Source organism: Podarcis muralis, chromosome 12, assembly GCF_964188315.1.
Source record: "Podarcis muralis chromosome 12, rPodMur119.hap1.1, whole genome shotgun sequence".
NCBI classification, from domain to species: domain Eukaryota; kingdom Metazoa; phylum Chordata; class Lepidosauria; order Squamata; family Lacertidae; genus Podarcis; species Podarcis muralis.
The window spans coordinates 27,837,703-27,860,051 of NC_135666.1; the positions used below are offsets into that span (position 1 = coordinate 27,837,703).

At 40.3% G+C, this 22,349-nt stretch overlaps 2 protein-coding genes across 7 annotated transcripts in view; one reads left to right on the plus strand and one right to left on the minus strand.

Annotated features, from left to right (window-relative positions):
- The window catches only part of ANKIB1 (ankyrin repeat and IBR domain containing 1), a 55,141-nt gene extending 51,221 nt beyond the window's left edge, over positions 1-3,920 (plus strand). For all 6 annotated transcript variants that reach the window (XM_028750758.2, XM_028750757.2, XM_028750762.2 and 3 more), the window contains exon 20: positions 358-3,920. In XM_028750758.2, the coding sequence (XP_028606591.2) occupies positions 358-1,107 (750 nt within the window). In that variant the 3' untranslated portion in view covers positions 1,108-3,920. The remainder of the gene's footprint in view (positions 1-357) is intronic.
- Positions 3,921-5,902: 1,982 nt separating this feature from the next.
- On the minus strand, positions 5,903-21,120 carry LOC114607720 (protein lifeguard 1-like; the record flags this gene model as incomplete). The annotated part of the gene is made up of 9 exons (XM_028751148.2): positions 5,903-6,120; positions 7,315-7,362; positions 8,932-9,021; positions 11,389-11,476; positions 11,569-11,606; positions 16,818-16,908; positions 17,210-17,263; positions 19,065-19,143; positions 20,808-21,120. Coding segments are annotated over 9 exons (951 nt in total), but the record flags the coding sequence as incomplete, so codon positions are not given.
- Positions 21,121-22,349: the final 1,229 nt, after the last annotated feature.

Below are 22,349 nucleotides of genomic sequence, written 5' to 3' on the forward strand. Positions count from 1 at the left end.
TCCTGTATCTGTATCTTGCATGCCTCTGCTTTTAGTTAGCTAATTTGTCAGCTAACTCTGGTTGTCAATAATTTGAACACCTAAGCTTCTAAACAGGTTTAATTAGAAGTACCATGAATTTATATGGGACTCGTGTCTCAGTTAGCATCTTTTGGACATTAGTTTCACACCAAAAATATTAGCTTAAATTAAGTATTATGAAATTGTATTCTCTTGAATGCATAAATTTAATTTCTTCTTGGAAATTGGAAGCAATTTAGGGGGGAAACGCTGCTCTAAGTATATGATTGTAGATGTATGTATATAGATATAAATATATTGCATTTATTCTGAAAATTATTCTAATCTCTCTCTTAGGCTTTAAGCTCCTTGGATGAAGATGACCCAAACATTCTGCTTGCTATTCAGTTATCATTGCAAGAATCTGGTTTAGTTATTGATGAAACCAGAGACTTTCTAACCAATGAAGCTTCCTTAGGAGCAATAGGTACTTCATTGCCTACAAGGCTGGACTCTGGTCCCATAAGTATAGATAATCCACGCGCTGCTCTAAGTAGCTCTGAACTTCTAGAACTTGGTGATAGTCTGATGAAACTAAGTGCAGACAGTGATCCATTTTCAACTGACCATCTTAGTTCTCACACCTTCAGTGATGCAAGAAGTGGCCTGTATTCAACATCTAGTGAAGCTGATTCAAGTAGCCAAGATCCTAATATAAATGAAAATCTCCTTGGGAACATTATGGCCTGGTTCCATGACATGAATCCTCAAAGTATTGCACTCATTCCTTCAGCAAGTACGGAAACCGATGATGATTCACAGCAACCCAGTACTGAAGAGGGGTCATTGGAGCAACCACATGTTCCTGATGCAAGACAGGACCCTCTGGAGGAGCATGCACTTTTTGAGGATTCGCTCAAAAATGAAGGTAGAAGCACCCAGACAGAAGAGAGTGGTGCTGTTGGGAATGTTATTACAGGAGAAGCAGTACCACCAAGTGGGGACTCAGCTGGGGAGGCAGCTAGCCAAGTGGATGCTTCAGGAGATGTTTCAAGTCAAATATCTCAGAGCTCAACTGAGTGGAATGAACATGTACATTTGGTGTGAACACAAACAAGCCTGAACACAGAAATTGATTATGGAGCCAAAATGGCTAGGCAGTTGCCAGCGGTACACTATGTGGAGTAAGCATTCTGGAGACTTTGGCCCGCATAAGCAGAGTGTGGTTGTTTATCCGTGGTGTGGAGATGGAATATATAGGAATTCCCTTTAAGTTCTTTACGATGGTTATGTGAACCTTTCAGGGAATTTCCATTGCATTTGACAGTGTTTTCTGTTCACTTTGAAGAGAGAGAAATAGTTTGTACTCCACATTCCTAATACAATGCAGCATCTATTTAGCCTTAGGCTGGTGATCCTTAACTTGAAAGTGTGGATTAAAGGCTCACTGAGTATTTGAATTATTGATTCTATGAAACCATTCTCTCCTCTTTTCCCCTTATTTGAATTGTCTTCTAACAAACCAGTGTTTAGCAGTATTTTTTATACCTTGCTTTTTCATTGCCTTTCCCCAACTAATCTTTAACCTGCAGTGTGAATTGAGGTATACAATACTTCTCTTCAGTGCTGCTTCACAAACCAAGGAGTGGATATTCTTTTCTAATTAAAATTGTTTTTTTTTAATGTCTATTTACAGTACAGATGTGCCAAACTGTAAATAGCAAACAACTTCAACACAAAAAGTATGCAGTATTGCTGTTTTAAAGCGCACCTATAATTATTAGTGATAGAAGGACCACTTGAAAGAAATGCTTTTCCAAATTTAACTGGCATTTATTGCCATGGTGACTGCATTAACATAAGCTGTACCTTAAGTTAATTAAGCCTAATTCTACTGTTAAGAACAGTTATTTTAAATAGTTGATTTAGCAGCAGCTATGCTGTATTGAAAAGACACTTTAATGGAAGTGCAATCATATGCCTTTTGTTTTCATAATTAACAATACATTTTATGCACAGTGCAGTTGCTTTTAATGATAATTATAAAATAAAGAAGTTTGAAATTTCTTGACATTAGAGGCAGTCCCACAATAAAGATTTAATATTACATATTACATGCAACATGTTACCGTGCCTTTGCCTAACTCAAATAGATAGTTGCCACAGTTGAATGAGTAGTTATCTGTTCTGGAGTTACTATGCTATGAAGTGCAAAAGCCTCCATAAAAACCACTCATGGCCTTGCCTTTCCGGTAAATAATGACACAGCGTAAAATTCTTCCCTATACAGGTGTGGTGCTAACACATAGAAGGATCCCCATACAAATCAGCTGAGCCCCATTTCCCCCTCCCAGCATGCATGCCATGGCAGTTCAGGCTGCACCAGATCTGTGGGTGCTTCATCTATCTCCAGCCAAGCCCTCCTGCTCACTACAGTTCAAGTTGTGCGATCTGACTTCTGCATCTTGAGCAGAGATAGCCTGAGAGTGGAATAGGGGTAGGGTGCCACCAGGGCGTGCATTCTGAAAGGGAGGGGAGAAACGGGGTTCATTAGAAAAGCCCCTCTGTGCAGATCCCTCTATGCAGACACTGTGCCCACATTGGGAAGTATCATACCCTAAATGCTCAAAAGTTTTTATATAAATAATGAAAACACTACTGTGTATTCTTTCAATTGCACAATATTCGTTTGGTGTGTGGTTGCTGTTTAATGTAAAAGGAAGAAAAAAAATTACCTTCCCTAGTGGTGTCCTACTGTGAAGAAAATTCTTGTTGAGATTGGCTTAAAAGCATCAAGACCTCATTGTAAGTTACAGTGATGCAGTTTGTAATTTTAACTAGAAGAAATTGTTTAAATTACTGTTTTGCTTGCATATAATCGAATCCTAGGATAACACAAGGAAAATAGGTGAAATGTTCCATTTTTATGTTTGACGATATGAGAGATCTGCTGATGTCTGATATAAAGGTTTCTCACTACTGACTGTGTATAGTAAAGTATTATGATGGGAAATAAGGTTGTATGTATATTGATTACTGTGAGTTACAAGAAAAAGTATTTTAACTCTTTCATTTAAAGATTACTGTTGGAATCTTGCAGTCCCTGTGGCTCATAATACTAAATAACTACATATTAATTATTTACTCCAAAATTAAAAAAATAAATCTGTTTCTTCTAGAAGTTTATTTAGAAGGAATAGTTCGCTGCTCTGTTCACTGTATTCTGTAGATCCATTACATTTTCTAGCTTGGCTTCTAACTGCCCTATCCTGAAGGTATTGATGTTGAAACCCTGTTTTCAGCCTTGAGAAACTATTTAAACAGCTGTCTGGTATAAAATCTTCTTAACCAAAAATAGGACTTGAAGATTCTATCCTCATTAATTGGTTTTAAACTGAAATTAATTTGAGACGCACATACAGCATCCTTGAGTTATAATTTCCAAATAGGACGATCCTCACACAGATTTTGTGTATTGCATTAAGATGTCTTGCAAAGCTAAGAGAAGATATGTACAAGTGCTCTCTGTGACGAATAGTGAAGTTTGTGGGTTCTGGTTTTATTGTAATTTGGTTTAGATTGTGCAGTATACACCATTGTTCCTGTGTTGACTTTATTCTGAGCATGAAATTTAGCATATTAAATTTGTATTTTCTTGGTACTTATTTAAATTTAAGACCACCCCAGTAATTGAATTTGCAATTCAGAAAGAAAGTTTGGCAAGCCTATTTTGTAAACCAATTAATTTTGTAATGTAAAAATAATAATCTTGAAAATGCTATTTGCACTTTCATAGTCTATACTTGATACATTCCCACTTTATATACAGTAGGATATTACAACCATGTAGATGTTTGGCCAAATGAATGCTGTTAATAATATGTAAAATTCTTTGATTAAACATTTATTACTTAATCTAATTTCATTTTGTCTCATTAATTTTAATTCTCTTTAACAAATAGTGGATTGGAGCCAAAGAACTGGGAATAGAAAGAAAATAACATCTGGTCCTATTCTGCAAGCGTTCTACATTGCTACTAAACCAATCTAATAAAGCAATCAATATGCTTGCACAAGCTCTTGTGGAAGAGCATCTGTTGATTTAGTTTCACTTAAGTACTTTTGGATCCAACCTACTATTACATATTTAAAGTGCCATGTAACATTAAGTAAGTACTGTGTGCAGAGATACTTAAAAAGATAATAATGAAGCAAGGTATCTACCTAAGTAGCTGAACTGCATGGAGTTTTAAATAATTGGGTTATTTGATATAGTTAACTTTAAAGCTATGGAAAGGGAAAATTATAGGGTGTGTGTGTGTAAAGACAAATAAGTCCAGTACATCAGTAGGTGTATACAGCTCACCAATCTGGTTAGCTTGATTCTGTTGATACAAGGCGAGCGCATGTGGTCATTGCTTAATCAGTTTACATATTGAACAGAAAGTCTAAGTAAGTAGACACATCCCTGATCTAGCCAGGAATCAGGGTAGCAAAAATACATAAAGAAATAGCTGCTACATGCACAGTTCTCCAACCTGTTAAAAGTTCAAAAATATCACCAATCAGCTGTTCAGGATGGGAATCAGGACTGAATTTAGTCCTCACTTTTCCCTCATCACCAAACAGTTGGTTAAAGTAGCTTACTGGGCTACATGTTTGCATTGTTGGATTAGAACTAGCGAGAACAACTGGCCCAATGTGTAGAGCCCTTCTGTTCAGAGCTTCATGTGCTGCATTCTCAAGTGGGCATTAGGGCACCACCAGTGTGAATTGTAGACCTCTACTCTTGAAAATGGGGTGCGGGTGGCGCTGTGCTCTAAACCACTGAGCCATGGGCTTGCCAATCAAATGGTCGGCGGGTCAGATCCCCGCAACGTGGTGAGCTCCCATTGCTTGGTCCCAGCTCCTGCCAACCTAGCAGTTCAAAAGCACCCCAAAAAGTGCAAGTAGATTAATAGGTACCGCTTTGGCGGGAAGGTAAATGGCATTTCTGTGTGCTGCTCTGGTGTCGCTGGCCACATGACCTAGAAAAACTGACTGCGGAGCAGACAAACGCCAGCTCCCTCGGCCTGTAAAGCGAGATGAGCGCCACAACCCCAGAGTCGTTCGCGACTGGATTTAACTGTCAGGGGTCCCTTTACCTTTTATCCTTGAAAAAGCCAACGGGGGACTGCCCTCTACAGGAAAAGGATCCCACATCCAAAAAAAGGATGACGTTTTCTGCCTCTTCAAGTGATAACAGTACCCACCTGCTGGTATCCTAGTACCCACTCAGTAACACCCTTCAATGGTACCTTCCATTTCCAGGTTTTCTCTCCGAAACAGCATCCCGTGCCTACAGAGAATACTCATTGGCCTGTTTCAGGTTTTCCCCATTTGGGGTTTCTGGTGGTGTGGTAGAAATATGCTCAATCCCAGCCAGCCATCACAACTCCATTTTCAATAAGGGGCCCACTCAACATCTCACACCATTACATTATAGGGCTGGTTGTTTTTCTAAAGATATTTTGAGTACCTGCAAATCCTGAGGTTGCCCAGAGTCTGATGGTACATCGCTCGTGCAGTGGTGTTTCAGTTTTGGCTACATAAGTATGAGCATAGGAATAGTCAAATTGGACATTAATAGGTTCATATTAAATTTTGAAGTTGATCTGTGTCTTTGAGGAGAAGGTCTTTGAATACTTCATACAGAATTTTGATATCCCATTTAAAATGTACATGCAAGAAATTTAGTGAATTTATACCCTTAAACAAACATTTACCTATTGTTCACTCTAAAAAAAAAAATGTTTGTTTAGCTAGCCGATAGTTTTGCTTCCTCAACATATTTCATGACTGCGGAGCAGACAAACGCCAGCTCCCTCGGCCATATTTCATGATGCTTTTAAAACAATCCCCCCCCCCCCAAGCAATGCTCTTCAGACTCTTAGGCTACTTCTAAAACAATCCCCTTTATTTATGTGCTTCTCACTTCCTCCAACCAACAAATTGCAATAAAAATAAAAAGAAAGAAAAGATGTCAATGTAGATGTTCAGTACTGCAAAAATATACTCATTAGGATTCAGACGATACTGGTCCCTCTTTCCGATCATTAGTTGTGTGTCCACCAAGAGATACTTTTTAAAAAAGAAAAAAAAGTCAGTGTATGCTGTCATTTTAATTTTTTTTATCCTAAATAACGGCTCTCTTGAAAGCAAATACCTAGCAGAATAGTACACATTGTTAACCTACTACTCATTGTATCCCTCTAGCCAGTTTCTGATCTTCCTGTATGGGAAAGATAGGTCTCCTTATTAATGTCTTATCTAGGAATAACAGAAGCCACTTCAAGTTGCAGAAGTCATTGTTGGCATTTAAAAAAGAAGTGAAATTAGCATGTAGAGTGTGTTTGCTCATAATACAGGATTGGATCCCAGAATGAATTAGTTGAACCCGTCCTGTTGAAATCAGTAGGACAAGTTGGTAAAGATTTTAATGGGAACTAAATGTGATTCACCATTCCACTCTTTGCAACGCTATAAACATGAAAGTAAAATCCCACCCATACATATGCTCACTGGCTTTTTATCTTGGATATCTCTGATATCACTCCAAAACAGGGATCAATTTCATTCTAGAAACTCAAGACAGTTTATTTTGGCATTAAGTGTTTAAGATCTGATTTCAATTAAAGATTCTTCAGTAAACACCATTTTAAACAAACTAATAGATACATAACCATCCACACCTTGTGGCCCTGTTCAGATATCATTTGAACCATGGTTTTATATGACTGAATGAGCCACAGTAAGCATCAGGCTTGAATATTTTCCCTCCCCTCCCCTTTGCATATGAGAAGAGGGGGAAAGAGTGAAATATTCTGTTTTCACTTTAGAACAAACACTGCTTCCTTGTTACATATCAATTTGGAACTGTGGCTTTTACTCACTAGTTAAACAAGGACCAAAACATGCCTTCAATTTCAAACGTGGATAGAACAAACTTTGGTTCTCTGCTTTTATACATAATAGGGAACTGCAGTCTGGTCTAAAGTGAAAGCTTTCACTCTCTTCTCATAAACAAATGAGAACAGAATAGGAGCAGACAAGAATGAGGCTCACCTCAGGTCATTTCCTATAATTTAACTGATTTAGCATCTGAACCATGGTCCCAAGAGTCTTGTCGTCAACTCAGTGATTCAGAGGAAAATCAGTCACAAATATAGCTTCCCCACCCTGGTCATAGTTAATGCTATGAGTAAAAGTAAGATTTTTGTTTCTCACATACAGAGCATCTCAGTCGATTCAGCCTTCAGTTCCTTTAAGACTTACTATGCTAAAAATTAGTGTTCCAACAGCAGCATGTACTATTCGTAACCACTGCAAATACAGAGTTTACAGTTAGCAGTATGCAAAACCAAGAGAACCGATTAGCACATTGGTATTCGCACTGTTACTGTGAAATAGGAAAATGCTAGTAGCAGCAGATGCCAGGGTTGTCAAGGCTGGCACAGAACACAGAGCAAGGTACAGACCCACTTATTTTGCAAGTGGGTGGGTATCAAGAGTGAACAAGTGAAGGCATGTGCCGCCTGAGGCAAACAGGAAGGTGTCAAGCCACCACACCTGCCCACAAAATCTGACTGGTGTTATTCAGCTGCGACAGCCAGGGGTGGGCAGCACATCTGCAGGGGAACCACCCCATGGGACTCCTCTGCACAAAGTGGCTGCTTTTGATTTGCCTAATGGTTGGGCAGGACCTGCGTCTGTGCTTGCTAGCTTCCTGCCTGGATTCTCTGTCCTGGGTCAAAGACCATTTCAGGCCTATCCAGTGGGCCATTCAACCTCACCAGAGAATGAAGGAAACTTAATCTAATTTCATATGGCCCTTGGCCTAATTTCAACAGCATTCCGCAAGAAATCTGTTCATATCTTTGGCAGGAGCCACCTATCCTTCACCTTGTAAACCGCTGGGTGAAGAGAGGAAGGATGGAAGAAATATGGTCCCTCCCAGCAGTCTTTGTCTTTGTATTTGCCCTCAAGGCTTTCCCCAACATAGAATCATATTACATCGCCAACCAAGTCTGCCACATAATCCCATATATTTTAGAAGACGAAACATTGGGTCCATTTGGAGAAAGACGCCACTGAAAACACCCCCACAACAGCATCCCCATTTCTCCAAAACAAAACAAAGAGAATCCCCACAACACTAAACAGGTTCATACAGTGCATGGTATAAAAAAGTAGGCAAACTGCCCCCAGCCCCACTAACATCCCCCCCCCCCGGCTCACCACCCACTACTCAACATGCAGCACAAAATGTCCAAACCAAAGGTCTACACTATAAGACTTCTAGAGAAAAACTTGAACAAAGACAAGCTGATACAAGAAATACAAACTAGGCTAATGCACTAAATTCCCTGGCTAATGCACTAGCTGAAGTTTCTGAACCGTCTTTGGAGGCAGCCCTATGTGTAACACATTGCAGTAATCTCACCTAGAGGTTACCAGAGCATAGACAGCAGAGGTTAGGCTACCCCTGTCCAGATAAGGGTGCAGCAGCCTGAGGGTGATGAACACAGAAATGGAGAACTGAGATGGAAAGGGAATTCCTCCAGGTGAAGGTAGGAAATAATGAGGGAAGAGCTGCCTACTTCCCCAGAACGGATTGTGATTCTCACATTCAGGCACAATGTGGACCAAGATCCTACCTGAAGACCCTTCCAAGGTAAGAACAAAGCCTGATTGGGCAGAATCAAAAGCACTTGCAGTATAATTCGGAGGGAAAGTCTAGCGCACAAGAATTAATGTACCTGAGTCGTCTTTAAACTTTGGTGAGGGGGGAACCAATACTGGGAAAGAGGAAAATGAAACAAGCTTGGAGGAGATGCAGACAATAAAACGCAAAAGGGTTATTTACTTCAAAAAGGAAAATGTTTTACTTACCATTGATTGCAGGATAGCACAAAAACATCCATAAATAAGCAAGACTAAATACAAAATTAGCAGTATTCCTGATGTGATTGTAAGGTCACACTAAAGAAAAAGAAGAGAGGTATGAGCACTTCCTGCCATGCAGATATGATAAGAACAGAAATTGGTGAATGGGGAGGTTCTCCACCCAACCCATAGAATAGACATTCACCAAGGAATATCAGGTGTTAATACATTTTCTTACCCTATCTTGCAAAGTATCTCAAGGGATATAGCTCGATACTTATTTGTACTGTATAACATTATTATTGTTTATAAAACCCGGTAAAAAAAAAAACTTTCAGCATGGAAAAAACACACCAAAGTGGATGGAATAAGGGAGCACATTCCAACAGCAGAAAAATCCCTCTGTTTCAGAAGTCTGTTGATGCTTTTAATATGGCATACACGCGGTTACTATTAATTAATATGCTAGTGTCTAGATAAGATGAAGTAGCCATACTTCAGAAAACTACTTTTAAGAGCCAATGCACTTAAAATTACATCTAGCCTTTCAGTGTTATGAGATACAAAATACAGAGAACCATATTATCTGATCAAATTGGAGTTCCTGAACTGCAACAAGGTCAGATAACCACAGAAAAAATGAGCTGCAAGCAATTTTTTCTGTCTTTCTTTCACAACTGAAATTTGGCCCCTTCTGTGTTACTCCCTTTCCACAATTTAAGAAGGATATTGACAAGCTGGAACATGTGCAGAGGAGGGTGACCAAGATGATTAAGAGTTTGGAAACCTAAACATGTGAGGAACGTTTAAGGGAGTTGGGTAGTTGAGAAAACAGCAGAGATATGATAGCCATCTTTCCATATCTTAAAGGGCTGTCATATGCAAGATGGCACTGACTTGTTTTGTCCAGCTCTGGAGGTAGGACCCGAACCAATGGATTCAAGTTACAGGAAAGGAGATTCCGACTAAACATCACAAAGAAATTTCTAATTAAACAGAACAGGCTCCCACGAGAGGTGGTGGACTCTCCTTCCTTGGAGGTTTTTAAGCAGAGTTTGGAAAGACATCTGTCATGGATGCTTTAGTAGAGATTTCTGCATTGTAGGCGTTGGACTAGATGATATTTGGAGAGCCTTACAACTCTACAATTTTATGATTCTATGTGAGCATTAGCTATAACTCTAATAAAGATAAGAATGTATGTATCCAAAATCTTACTAATGGAGCAATTAATAAACTCATTTAGACCACATATAAGCAGCTATGCTGTGGCATACAAACAATTACAGTGGTACCTCCGGTTGCGGACGGGATCCGTTCTGGAGCTCCGGTCGGATCCCGAGGTTTCTGCAACTGGAGGCACCACTTCTGTGCACACACACACTGCAGTAGAGCAATAACGCAGAAATATACTTCCGGGTTTGCCGCTTACGTATCCCGAAGTTTATGTAACCAGAGGGATACATAAGTGGAGGTACGACTGTATACTCTAGCATCACTATTATGCTTTTGTCAACATGCCAACACAGAAATTAATAAATATATACATACATACAGTGCTTTTTTCTTGGGGGGGGGGAGGGATACAGGGGTATGCATACCCCTAAGCATTTTGTGAATCTAAGTTTGGCCACATTGAGGGGCAGTATTTCAATATGAGTAGGAAAATGAGAGAACCCTAAACATTTTTTTTAGAAAAAAGCACTACACACACACTCACACACACTGTAGCCAAGACCGTTGTACATCAAACAAGCTTGCTTGTCAAGAAAAAATAAAACAAATAGCGAGAGAAATAAAAAAGAAATGCAAGATGGCTTATGAATGAGAAAAGGGGCAGTACTGTCTAGCAAAGGAAAAGAAAAGAAAAACTAAAGTACAGTGACCAGATTAAAAGAAAATATATCATTTACAGTGTCATTTCAAAAATGTAAAAACAAAGCACTTCCCAATAAATTTGTTTTATTATTATCTATAGCATTTCTCTCATATTTATGCTTTACCATTAAAATAGTATTACAGGTTTTCCTTAACCAATCAGTTACAGTAGGGGGAGTTTTATTTTTCAATTTTTGTGCAATACACTGTTTTGCTGTTGTTAGTAGTGTAGTAATCAGCTGTAAATTGGTATTCATTTACTTCAGAATAAAGAATCAAAAGGAGAGTTATTTTAGGATTTCTTGGAACATCATAGCCTCTACTTGATTCCAGCCCAAATATTTTAATCTGGGCTGTAGGCAAAAAATAAATAAATTCAATGACCACTGATATATATTGGAGAGAATGATATATGTTCCTAAGTGTCAATTTGTGTTACTGATCTTTCTCAGTATTCTTTCATTATGCCAAAATATCACACACTGATGACATTTTTCAGATGACAGAACAAACCTATTTTTAATTCTGAATTAGCGATTAATTTATCAAATAGTGGGTCAAGACAGTTAATAAATGATTGCTTACTTTTTTCTGAAGAGTAAAAGCGGCAAGTCCAAATGTCACCGACGCAGTGGCACCAACTGACCACATAACTGCATCAGCATCAAAGAAACTAAATGCCAAGTAAAGATAACTGTTAATGTGAAACGTGATATGCCTAATTACACCAGTACAGCCAATTCAATTTATTGACCAACTACTTACGCTGCAATTGATCCAAGCAACATACCCTCACAAATTGTCTAAAAATAAAAAATAGAAATAATTATATGCAAGTGGAAACACATTATTATTATAGCATAACATCCTCTCCATTTATTCAGCCTAGGAGGTTCTCCAATAGTGTACAGAATTCAGTGTATAGAATTCCCCTACCTTGCTATTTCCCAACCAACAAACCTAGACGCTTAATGGGGGATCCATATGGGGATGGGGTTGTTATTGTAATAGTTGCTGTAGCAACTTTGTAAAACACATAATGTGGCAACTTTGCCACATAAAACTGAAGAGTATAACAAAGGAACTTTTAATACTGTGTGGGTTTTGCTACAACTTATCCCAAAACAGTTATCTTAGGTTTCAGTATTGTATTGGTGCTCCTCAGAAACCCTTCATTCCATGCACCAGTTCAAAAAACAACTTTAGTTCCAACTAACCTTACAGTTAACTTCATACAGTAGCACAGTGCCTGAGCAATTTCCAGTCCAGAGGGCAATCCCATCTGCAGAAGCCTTGAACTATATCCAGCTGATTTAAACGTAATTTACTTCTAAGTACATGTCTTTAGAAGGGAATGTTAGTCTTCTCTGAAAGGTGTTTCTTACTGGGAATTAGGATGCACTCAAGTGGGATTACGTTCTTCCCATTGCTCAAAAGCAGAAAATGCTGTCGCACCAAAGGAAGTTGTCTAGTTCTCCTGCCCTGGAATCTGTGCTTGCATCTGTCTAAGCATCTGCCTATGCTGCCTAACGCTAACTGTGAATAAGACAAAAACATCTCAGCTTTTACTTTTCCCTGGCAAAGGGGCATAGAACCTGACAAATATCTTACCACAGTACTTTGCTAGAGAACCCATATGCAACCCAGTGCAGGGTGACCTAAATACTGTTGAGTACCTGTTGCAATAGTTAGGGAACTAGAAGTTAATGTGAATCACCTGCACCTAAGTCAATGCAGCAAGCAGGCAATCAGCTTTGGCAGAAATTGAATGCTTAAATGGGAGGAACCTGTGTTGCTTATATTTGCCTTTGGAAGCCAGATCTAAGGAAACCCTGTGAAGCTTCTGCCATTGGGGAAAAGACTATATGCTTCCATACGATCCACAGAAGCTAAGGAGAGCTTTTGCTACTGTCTTGATGCTTTCTATGTGTTTGCTCACTAAAACAACAAAATTAAGTAAACACCCTAAAGTTTCCTGGCTATGCACCTGAAGTACAATCTGACTGCTGGAATAGATTTATGTGCTCCCTATCCTGCAATCAGAGGTGAAATAACATTCATAATGGACAATGAATTTGGGTAACAACCCGCCCGAATACTATGAAATCGTCAAGTTATCTGTGAAAGAAACATCTCCAGCTAGGTGAAAGAAAACTTCTCAAACTTTTGTGCACTGCAAGAACCTGTGCAGCACCAGCACTATCTCAACATTTAAACTGCTGCATAAAGGGACTGAAGAGACGGGCAAAAAGTTGGAGGATTCTTCTCCCCCTTAATTAGGAGACATAGAAAGAAGCACCTTCCTGTCCTGGGTTCTATTTTTTAAAAAGTCTTCAAAAACTCTCCAAAAGGACTACCTGTCAAAGAAAGGAATAAAAGTAAAATTATATTACATTTAAAGTACACATTACATTTGTTACTGAACTGCCAATCTGTTGGCAGAAAAACAGTATAGCATCTAAGTTTGTATCTATCATCCTGTGCAAATCTTAAGTCACATTACTCTTTTTTTTTTTTAACAGAGAATTAAGCCCTACAGAAGGTGCATATTCTAGATTTTCCTTAAACCCATGAACTGGGCTAAGTTGGTTAGAGCATGGGGCTGATAACACCAAGGTGGCAAGTTTGATCCCTATATGGGATCCTGCAGGGGACTGGACTAGGTAATCCCCAGGGTCCCTTCCAACTCTACAATTCTATGATTCTATTAAATCCTGATGAAAAATAGAAGAGGTAAGGGCAAAAATGAGCTTCATTAAACAATATTGCTGAAATAGGTTCCTCTAAATCTGACCCATTGCTCCATTATCCATCCTCAATATCCTGATGGATACAATAGGCTGTCAATCTGCAAATTGTATATGATGAAGTCTGGCTAGTTTCAATTGGGAAGGGGAAACCCAAATTTGTGTTTGACCTCTAGCCACAGGGTAAGAATTCATATGAGCCCCTGCGGTACAACTTAAATTCAGGGCACCCTTGGGAAACAACAGACTTTGCCATGTGGGACTACTTTGGCTTTAATGCATTCTGAATGGCAGGTTGACGAAACAGCAAGTTAAGCTGACAGATCAGAAAGCAAAGCTTCTTCTGTTTAAGTATATCTGCATCAAGCTTAGCAGAGCAGAGGTAGAAAGTTGATGCCCAGTAAAGGTAAAAGGACCCCTGGACGGTTAAGTCCAGTCAAAGGCAACTATGGGGTTGTGGCGCTCATCTCACTTTCAGGCCAAGGGCGTGAGCATTTGTCCGCAGACAGCTTTCTGGGTCATGTGGCCAGCAAGACTAAACCGCTTCTGGCACAACAGAATATTGTGACTGAAACCAGAGCACGTTTACCTTCCCGCCACAGCGGTACCTATTTATCTACTTGCACTGGTGTGCTTTCGAACTGCTAGGTTGGCAGGAGCTGGGACAGAGCAACGGGAGCTCACTCCATCACGGGGATTTGAATCGCCAACCTTCTGACAGGGAAGCCAAGAGGCTCACTGGTGCCCAGTATCAATACATTGGTCTTGGGGTGGTGATTCATCAAAGCCCCCAAAAATCTGCCCCAAGGGAGAAGCAGAATTGAACAATACCTACAGGGCTAGAGCTGGTTCAAGCACCTCTTCCTCTTCTGATAAACCCTCCTAATACCTCTGTCCTGCTAATGCCTGGTGAAAACTAAGAACAGGTGTTCTGTGGAGTCCCGCTGCATACTCTGGTTTGCCCATCTACCAGGTCTTTTGCATACCAGATCCGATGCTGGCACTGCAGCAGTCACTGTGGAGATGTGATCAGGCCTCTGGGAGTCCGGAACCTCTGCCTTCTCCTGCCTGCACCTCTTTTGCTACAGCAGGACAATTTAGGCCATGTCTGGGAATGTCACTATTGGACTCAAAATGACGATCATGATCATGTGCACCAAGTGGATGAGAAGCAGCCAATTGAAAACATCTGTTTTTCACTCTGGCAGTGTACATTCTCATGCTCACAGAGCAGGAGGCCAGAGAGGGAGGCACACTGCTTTAGAAGAAAAGGCAGTGCCTCCTTTTTTTGAGGCATTTGACTTATTACCTAATTATGCTTACTATGAAAGGAAGCAATGAGGGACAGAGAAAAGGAGATGGGAAAGGTAAGCAGACAACTGAAAAACAAACAGATTTCCCCCCCTTTTTCTTATTTTCCTTTAATAAAAAGGAAATTAACAGTAAGAACACCAAATGGGAGAACACCGACAGAAGACACTGCTTGAACTGGCAGGCCCTGGGGAAATAACACAAGTTGAAAGGCAAAAACCACTTCAGATCAAGGTAGTCCAAATAAATATATTAATTCTGTATATTAAATAATATTAACTATATTGCAAGCACTTTAATTTATGATGTGGACATTTAATTCAGTGTGTGGCCCATGGGTTCTGTGTCAAAGTACTCTTGCGGCCCACTTGGTCTGAGAAGTTGAACCGCCCTGCATCAGAAGCAGTAGCCAAGGGAACAGGGAATGCTGGGATGGGCTTCTTTGAGTGAAGGCAGAAAACAAAACTGATACTTCAAGGGAGGGGGGCTGGACATCTTCCTTTGGAGTAACAATGTCTCCTGCCTTTGAGCACTAGAAGGAACACAATTGACTTGGATGCATCCTAATTCCCAAGAGAGAATCACAGTTTCACAGCCCAATGAAATGGAACAGCTGGGCTGCAATATGACTCTAGCCCAGAGCTTTCCCAACTTTTTGAGCCAATGGGCATGTTTAGAAATTTGAGAAAATGATGCAGGGGTGCCAGTCACAAAATGGCTGTGGTGCAGTGCATAGCGTAGCAAAAGGTGGCCATTATATCTGAAAGAGTAGAAAAACAGATATACCAACAAAAATGGTGCAGATAAGCCTCACCCAGAAGTCCTCTCCTATCAATGGGGGAAAGACACATCAGTCACCACCACATTTACGAAGAGAAGCTCCCTCATGCTTCGTGGATTTTTTTAAGGGAACATTTGCAGAGAATTTTCATGGGTGCCATAGGAGGTATGTGTGGGCACCCGAGCACCCATGGGCGCCATTTGGGTGAACTTTGTCCTAGAAGGCTGGAGAGCTCACAACAAATGGACAAAGCTGCAAATAAAGTGTGCATAATAAACTTGTGCTTCCTCTCTTACACCATACATACTTCCTACCTTCTTCTTGGTAAGCCAAATTCTAGATTGCACAACATGTAACAGGTTGAGAGAGAGCCTGTCTAGGGCAGCAATGTTACAATTTGTACAATAAACCAGGGTTCTTTGACCCTGAGTCCCGAGGTGTGGGGGACTTTCATATAACCAACAGGCTTAACTCTAATTAATTCATGAGTCAGTTGAGACCATAGAGTAAGTTGTCCTGTCAGGCTTAGCTAGGTCCTTCTCCATCACCTTGGGAGGAATAGCTATCAAGCCTTTGTTCTTCCCATTCGACCATGTGAACCCTAACAGTAAGGATGTCTAAGCTGAATGCTCCAAGACTTAAGCAAGCAATGTTTGTGTTTCTATACAAATAATTTATAAATATTTACCACTTTAGAATCGAAGTTTTACTACCTGTCTTTTCTCAACGGTGCATGAAAAAGCACACGATTCCGACTTTTGGAAAGTTTGTAAGTACACCATTTTTAAGTTACCAAATGTGTGGTTGCTTTCTGGGCTAAGGGAAGTATTGAACTTTGGAAGGGGATATTTTAAAGGTCTAACAGCCTATCTTCCCACACTATACTTTGATTTATATTGTGTGATTTTAAATCTCTGCTGGGGCTCTTACCAAAGAGTACTTGCCCCAAACCTGGATCTTGCCATCCAGGGATTTCTCCTTTTTATTATTTACCGTACTTATTATTTTCCCTTTTACCAAATTCAAACAGCAAAATGTTGTTAGACTACAACTGCCATAATCCCTGGCCATTTACTAAACTGGCTGGGAATGATGGGAGCTGTATAATAACTTATGGGGATCCAAGGTTTAAGAACACTGCCCTAAACAGAACACTGCCTTCAAAAAATACTTACAAATATTAACAACATAATGACGTCCAGTGGAAATCGCCTGCGGGCTTGATCACAGCAGGCTATTGTAATAGCCAGCAACATGATTAATGGTCTAAAAACAAAAAAAAAAGCAAATGTTACAGTTTTGCATGGCAAAATGCTCTAATTGCTACTGAAGAGCTTAAATTAAGTTACAAGAAAAATTAACTTAAAACTGCATATTTTCTTGAAAGCATGTTGATGTACATAGATGTTCAGTCTGTTTGCATACATAATTGATACTACAAATAACATTTTTCATTGTTTACATACACTGATTTTATAAAACATGTTTGTAAAAAAATAATATACTCTATTGTAATTATTAAGAGATTAGATTTTATTTCATTGGCAGCTACATGCACTATACTTACAACATGGTATAGCAAAACCATGGGCGTCTTCGTACCCATATTTTAAGGTATTTCCTGGCCAAAAAACCAAGCAAAAAGCAGTTACAGAAAGGATCCCAATGCAGAGAACTGGTAGTTTATTATTTATTCTAACACACAATTTCTACACTCACGATATTTCATAACAGCATTTAAAACAAAGCTAAAACATAATATATTTGATATAAGAAATATATCAAATTAGAAGCAACCTTAGTCAATGATATTATAGTCTAAATCAGGCATAGGCAAACTTGGCCCTCCAGATGTTTTGGGACTACAACTCCCGTCGTCCCTAGCTAACAGGACCAGTGGTCAGGGATGATGGGAGTTGTAGTCCCAAAACATCTGGAGGGCCGAGTTTGCCTATGCTTGGTCTAAATGGTTGTCCTTTCAATGTGACTAATTTCTATGAAAGGTTGGGGGCTTTCAATACACAGCTCTCCTGACCTGGGCTCAGGGGTGGCACATCCCGTTTGACTGCTTGAGACAAAGCAGGAAGTGCCTCTCTGACAGAGGTGGCAGAGGTGAGAGGAATGCCTGCGAGGATGTAGCCTTGGGGGCCTCCACCAGCTGAGGCAGCTGCTTCACTGGACCTCGGGGGGAGGCTGAATGATACACATTTTCTTTTTGTGAGATGTTATGGCTGGAGACACTCAGCACTAATATATTGTGACATGCCACCCCAATCTCCACAGCAGTGTGAGATTCCAGGGGTTCCTAGCACACTTTACCCAGGGTCCGTGTTTCCTTTTGGAAATGAGGCACAATGGAGACTGTGGTGTCTTTATGATATAGGATTTATTCACACACATATGCAACCTGAGCCTATGGTGGAGGGGTTCCCAGCATTAGCACTCCCAAAGGGTCTTGCTTTTCCCATAACTGCAGCAGCCTTGTATTTAAACAGACCCCAGCCATGGCTCTAACTCTCAGCAGCTTGCTGTGTTGAACAGACTGCAATTGTTCTCTCCTAGGTCAAATTCCAGCCACTCCAATCCTAAACTCTACTCTCTATTGCCTTCCAAAATGAAGTCTGAGCAGAGGGAGGGCCTTGCCATCTGGCACAGCCTTTGCCGTCCTAATGACATTCCTAATGGCTCATTACCTTCCCTTTGATTTTGGTTAATTGCTCACCTCCCAGGCAATTTCCTGAATTTAGGAAGGTGATTTGGCCTGTATTTTAAGATTTTATTAATCCTGTGTCTGGCAACTTTAACACTCTGTGCACTGATTATATTCTAACACCTATTAGGAATTTTGGGGATTTTGGCACCCACAATTCATAACAATATATTTTATTAGAAAACTGATACACTGCTTTCTTCAAAGAAAGCAGTAACTCCTGTAAATATCCCTGTTAATAAAAAGATGTCACAACACTTTATTGCTTAACCACAGTGCAGGAGAACGAGGGGGGGGGGGCTTTATGAAATCCATAAGTTCAGCCCTTTAGCCAAACCCCTCTAGCTCCCCTGTAATTCAAGAACTAAACATGGCTGGATCTGGACAGCCAGCCAAACAAAGGAATACAGAACCGGAGAGCAGGCTGCCCTTCTCAGCCACAGTCACAGTCACAGAAAGATCTGACAAACAGATCCAGGCAGCTGTGTGAGGTGAGATGGGACTGAACAGAAGTAGATGGTAAAATCATGGCTGCCATGTAGCCTCTTAACATAATAGCTGGGGGCATCATAAAAGGTATGGAATACCTCCCCCCCCCCCCCCAATAGAAGCAGTGGTTAAGATACCAAGTTTTGCCACAATAGAACAAACATGCAGCTCACCATGTTGCATCTTAAATTAATCGAAACTGTGATTACTTAGCTATACTTACCAGTAGACGAACGTGCAAATTATACCAAGGGTCAAGCCCAGCTGAAGTGTAGACATAAGATATAATTTCCTGTAGAAAACTAGGGAAATGGTACAGGTTATATGGGGAGGGGAGAAGAATGGATTAATCCATGGGTGTAGCCAGGATTTTTGTTAGACTTTGTCGGGGGGGGGGGGGGGCAGAACCGACGTGATTGGTCAGTTAGTTTAGTACTGTATTTATATTGTTTTACTTGATTATTGTTTTAATTGATTGGGGGGGGGGGCAGCTACGCCCATGGATTAACCTAATCTGGTTTTGATAAGGAAGGAACCCAGAAGACCATGGAGCTATTTTAATGGCTTGTCTGGCTGTTTTTAAATATTTTATTAACATTTGCATGCTTTCCCATTACTTCTCAATAAGTATCTGAAAGATTTTCAAAACTTCAAAACTAGCATTTATTTAGTTTTTTAAAAATCCCAGATATTAAAAACACTACTCCAAGGAGACAAAAGGTACACGTTCTGTGTATTTTACTAAGTTAAGGAGTCCGTATGCATCTGGAATTATACATGCAGTATTAATCATTTATGAATGGGCAACAATTACAAATAAATGAAGCAGTGAAACCCAGGATTAACTACCCATGTGCTGAACATGGACTCAGGCCCTTCCTACCTATTGGAATAAATAGAGTGCATCTGTGATTTTCCATGGTTCTAAGACACTTTCACATATATGTGGTAGTACTCTTGAACAGTGTGGGTCAAATGTTTCCTGCTGTGCCACCACCTTTCACCCTCACCTCATCCAAATGGAGAAGACATTATATACTGTATAATGCCAATATCATAGAATCATAGAACTGTAGAGTTGGCAGGGATCCTGAGGATAATCTAACCCAACCCCTTGCAATGCAGGAATATGCAGCTGTCTCATACAAATATATTGTATTAAAGAGAGCAATCCAAAATCCCAGCCAGGAACAGCAGATCAACAGCTGCATCCAAAGCATTGCCGCTTGTGCCAGACAGAATGAAAAGGGCGGGAGGGGGCAGTGACTGCCTACTTTTGCAGGCTGCAAATAAGGCCCCTTTCTGGGAAATGGACTAGCTTTAGAGGCAGTAGCTCAAACAACCGTTCCTATAACACCCTGTCTGGGGGGCTTATCATAGAATTGTAGAGTTGGCAACCCCATGCAATGCAGGAATCTAAACTAAAGCAAAATGATGCAGACTTCTACCTTATCCTAATCCAGTGCAGATCAGGGGTTAGCACGACTGTTCTTACCTTTAAAAAAATCTATTCCAAAAGAATCGGTTCCTCAGCATCAACTATATTGTACCAGCCAATGGTCTTGACCACTTCAAGTTAAATTTTCAACTAAAATTTCCATTATGCAAATTGCATTGAAATAGTGAAATTGAAAGTATTTTTTCCAGTACAATAAAAACCTACACAGATCTGTTATCTGTTTAAGAATCTCCTATTAAAGGGCCTAATCCATTCTATTTCTAACATATTACTGCAGTTTAGCATCCTTATTGTTTTTTAACTGTTCAGTTAAGTTTACCAGAATCTATTATTGAAATATCTATTATCTTAGAATGCCAATTCTAATCTAAAGGGGAGAAAGGCAAAAGGGATCTATTAATAGAATTACATATATTCTATGCCTGACCAACAATGCAAGCAATTACTTTGCGCTCCTTCCTGTACTCTCTCATCGTAAGTCCTTGGACAGAAACTGTTGTCACTTACCTGTGCAGACAGCTCTGTCAGAAAATGGACCTTCTTCCTCAACGGCTGTCATGGGTCGCCGTCTTTTATGTGATGACCGTGCACCTCTTGGACGCCTGTGTTGTGACCGAGATGATTTTGCTCTTCTTACTTTTGCTCGATGCTCCTCGAGAACAGGGGAAGGTTCTTCAACAGTACTTTCCTGATTACTAGAAGGTGGAGGTTCGGTCTCTGCAAGCAGTATTACTGAGTTTGTAACTTGTGGAGAATCTTCACCAGAATGTTGGTATTTGAGGCATAGTATGTCTCCACATACTATGCCAGATGCAGCTTGTCACGCTGGCCACGTGACCCGGAAGTGTCTTCGGACAGCGCTGGCTCCCGGCCTCTAGAGTGAGATGAGCGCACAACCCTAGAGTCTGTCAAGACTGGCCCGTACGGGCAGGGGTACCTTTACCTTTACCTTTATGTCTCCACAAAAAGCTTACTGGTAGATTATTCTCCATCTTGGAGAATAAATATATTTGTGGATAAATTTGTGGATAATTTTTGGATAAATATATTTGAGTTACACCTTCAGATTAATACCAAGAAACTTTCTAGTCAGTGGTTTTTGCAAGTGAAGCACAATGCCAAGCTCATCTACTTTGAATTCAATGGGGCTTGTTCTCTAATAAATGTGTTGAGGATGATAGTCTTAAAAATAGAAGAAAGCTGTAGAAAAGCACTGGGAAATATGTGGCCTTCCAGATGTTTGACTCCCATTGGCCATTTTGGCTGGGTGTTGGAGTCCAACAATGTCCGGAGGGTCACAAATTCCTCACCTGCTTTAGAACGAAGTGGTGACGTAGGGGGTGACAACTTTCCTTTATATTATTGTTAAAATACCAGCCACACTGAGAGGACTACCATAAAAGAAACTACAGGAAACTACTGTTGAACAAAACGTATCATATCCTTCATTTTTAGTGCACTCTTATATTGTTTTGTGGACTACCTAGGCCTAGAGGACTTTGTTGAATAAACCAACTGTGAACCTAGAGAACAGTGGCTAGAAGTACTTCCTTGTTGATCAGGCAAGAACAAAGGGCCAGGTTCCTGATATTTATTTCTTACCTAACCATTTGAATGTGCTTGCCTATCAAAAAGCTCAACCACAAACAATGCCCTGTGTGCATTTAGGTCCATAGGGCTCATCGCCTAGAGTCTATCCTCAGTTCCTGATATATGCCTGGTATATTCCGGGTCAGCAACCTCTGACATCTGCCCATAACACTACAGTTGTACCTTGGGTTAAGAACTTAATTTGTTCTTAACCCGAAACTGTTCTTAACCTGAAACTGTTCTTAACCTGAGGTACCACTTTAGCTAATGGGGCCTCCCGCTGCCGCCATGCCGCTACCGCACGATCTCTGTTCTCATCCTGAAGCAAAGTTCTTAACCTGAGGTACTATTTCTGGGTTAGCGGAGTCTGTAACCTGAAGCGTCTGTAACCTGAAGCATCTGTAACCCGAGGTACCACTGTATATTTAATACTCCTACTCCTTTCACCACAATACCTTG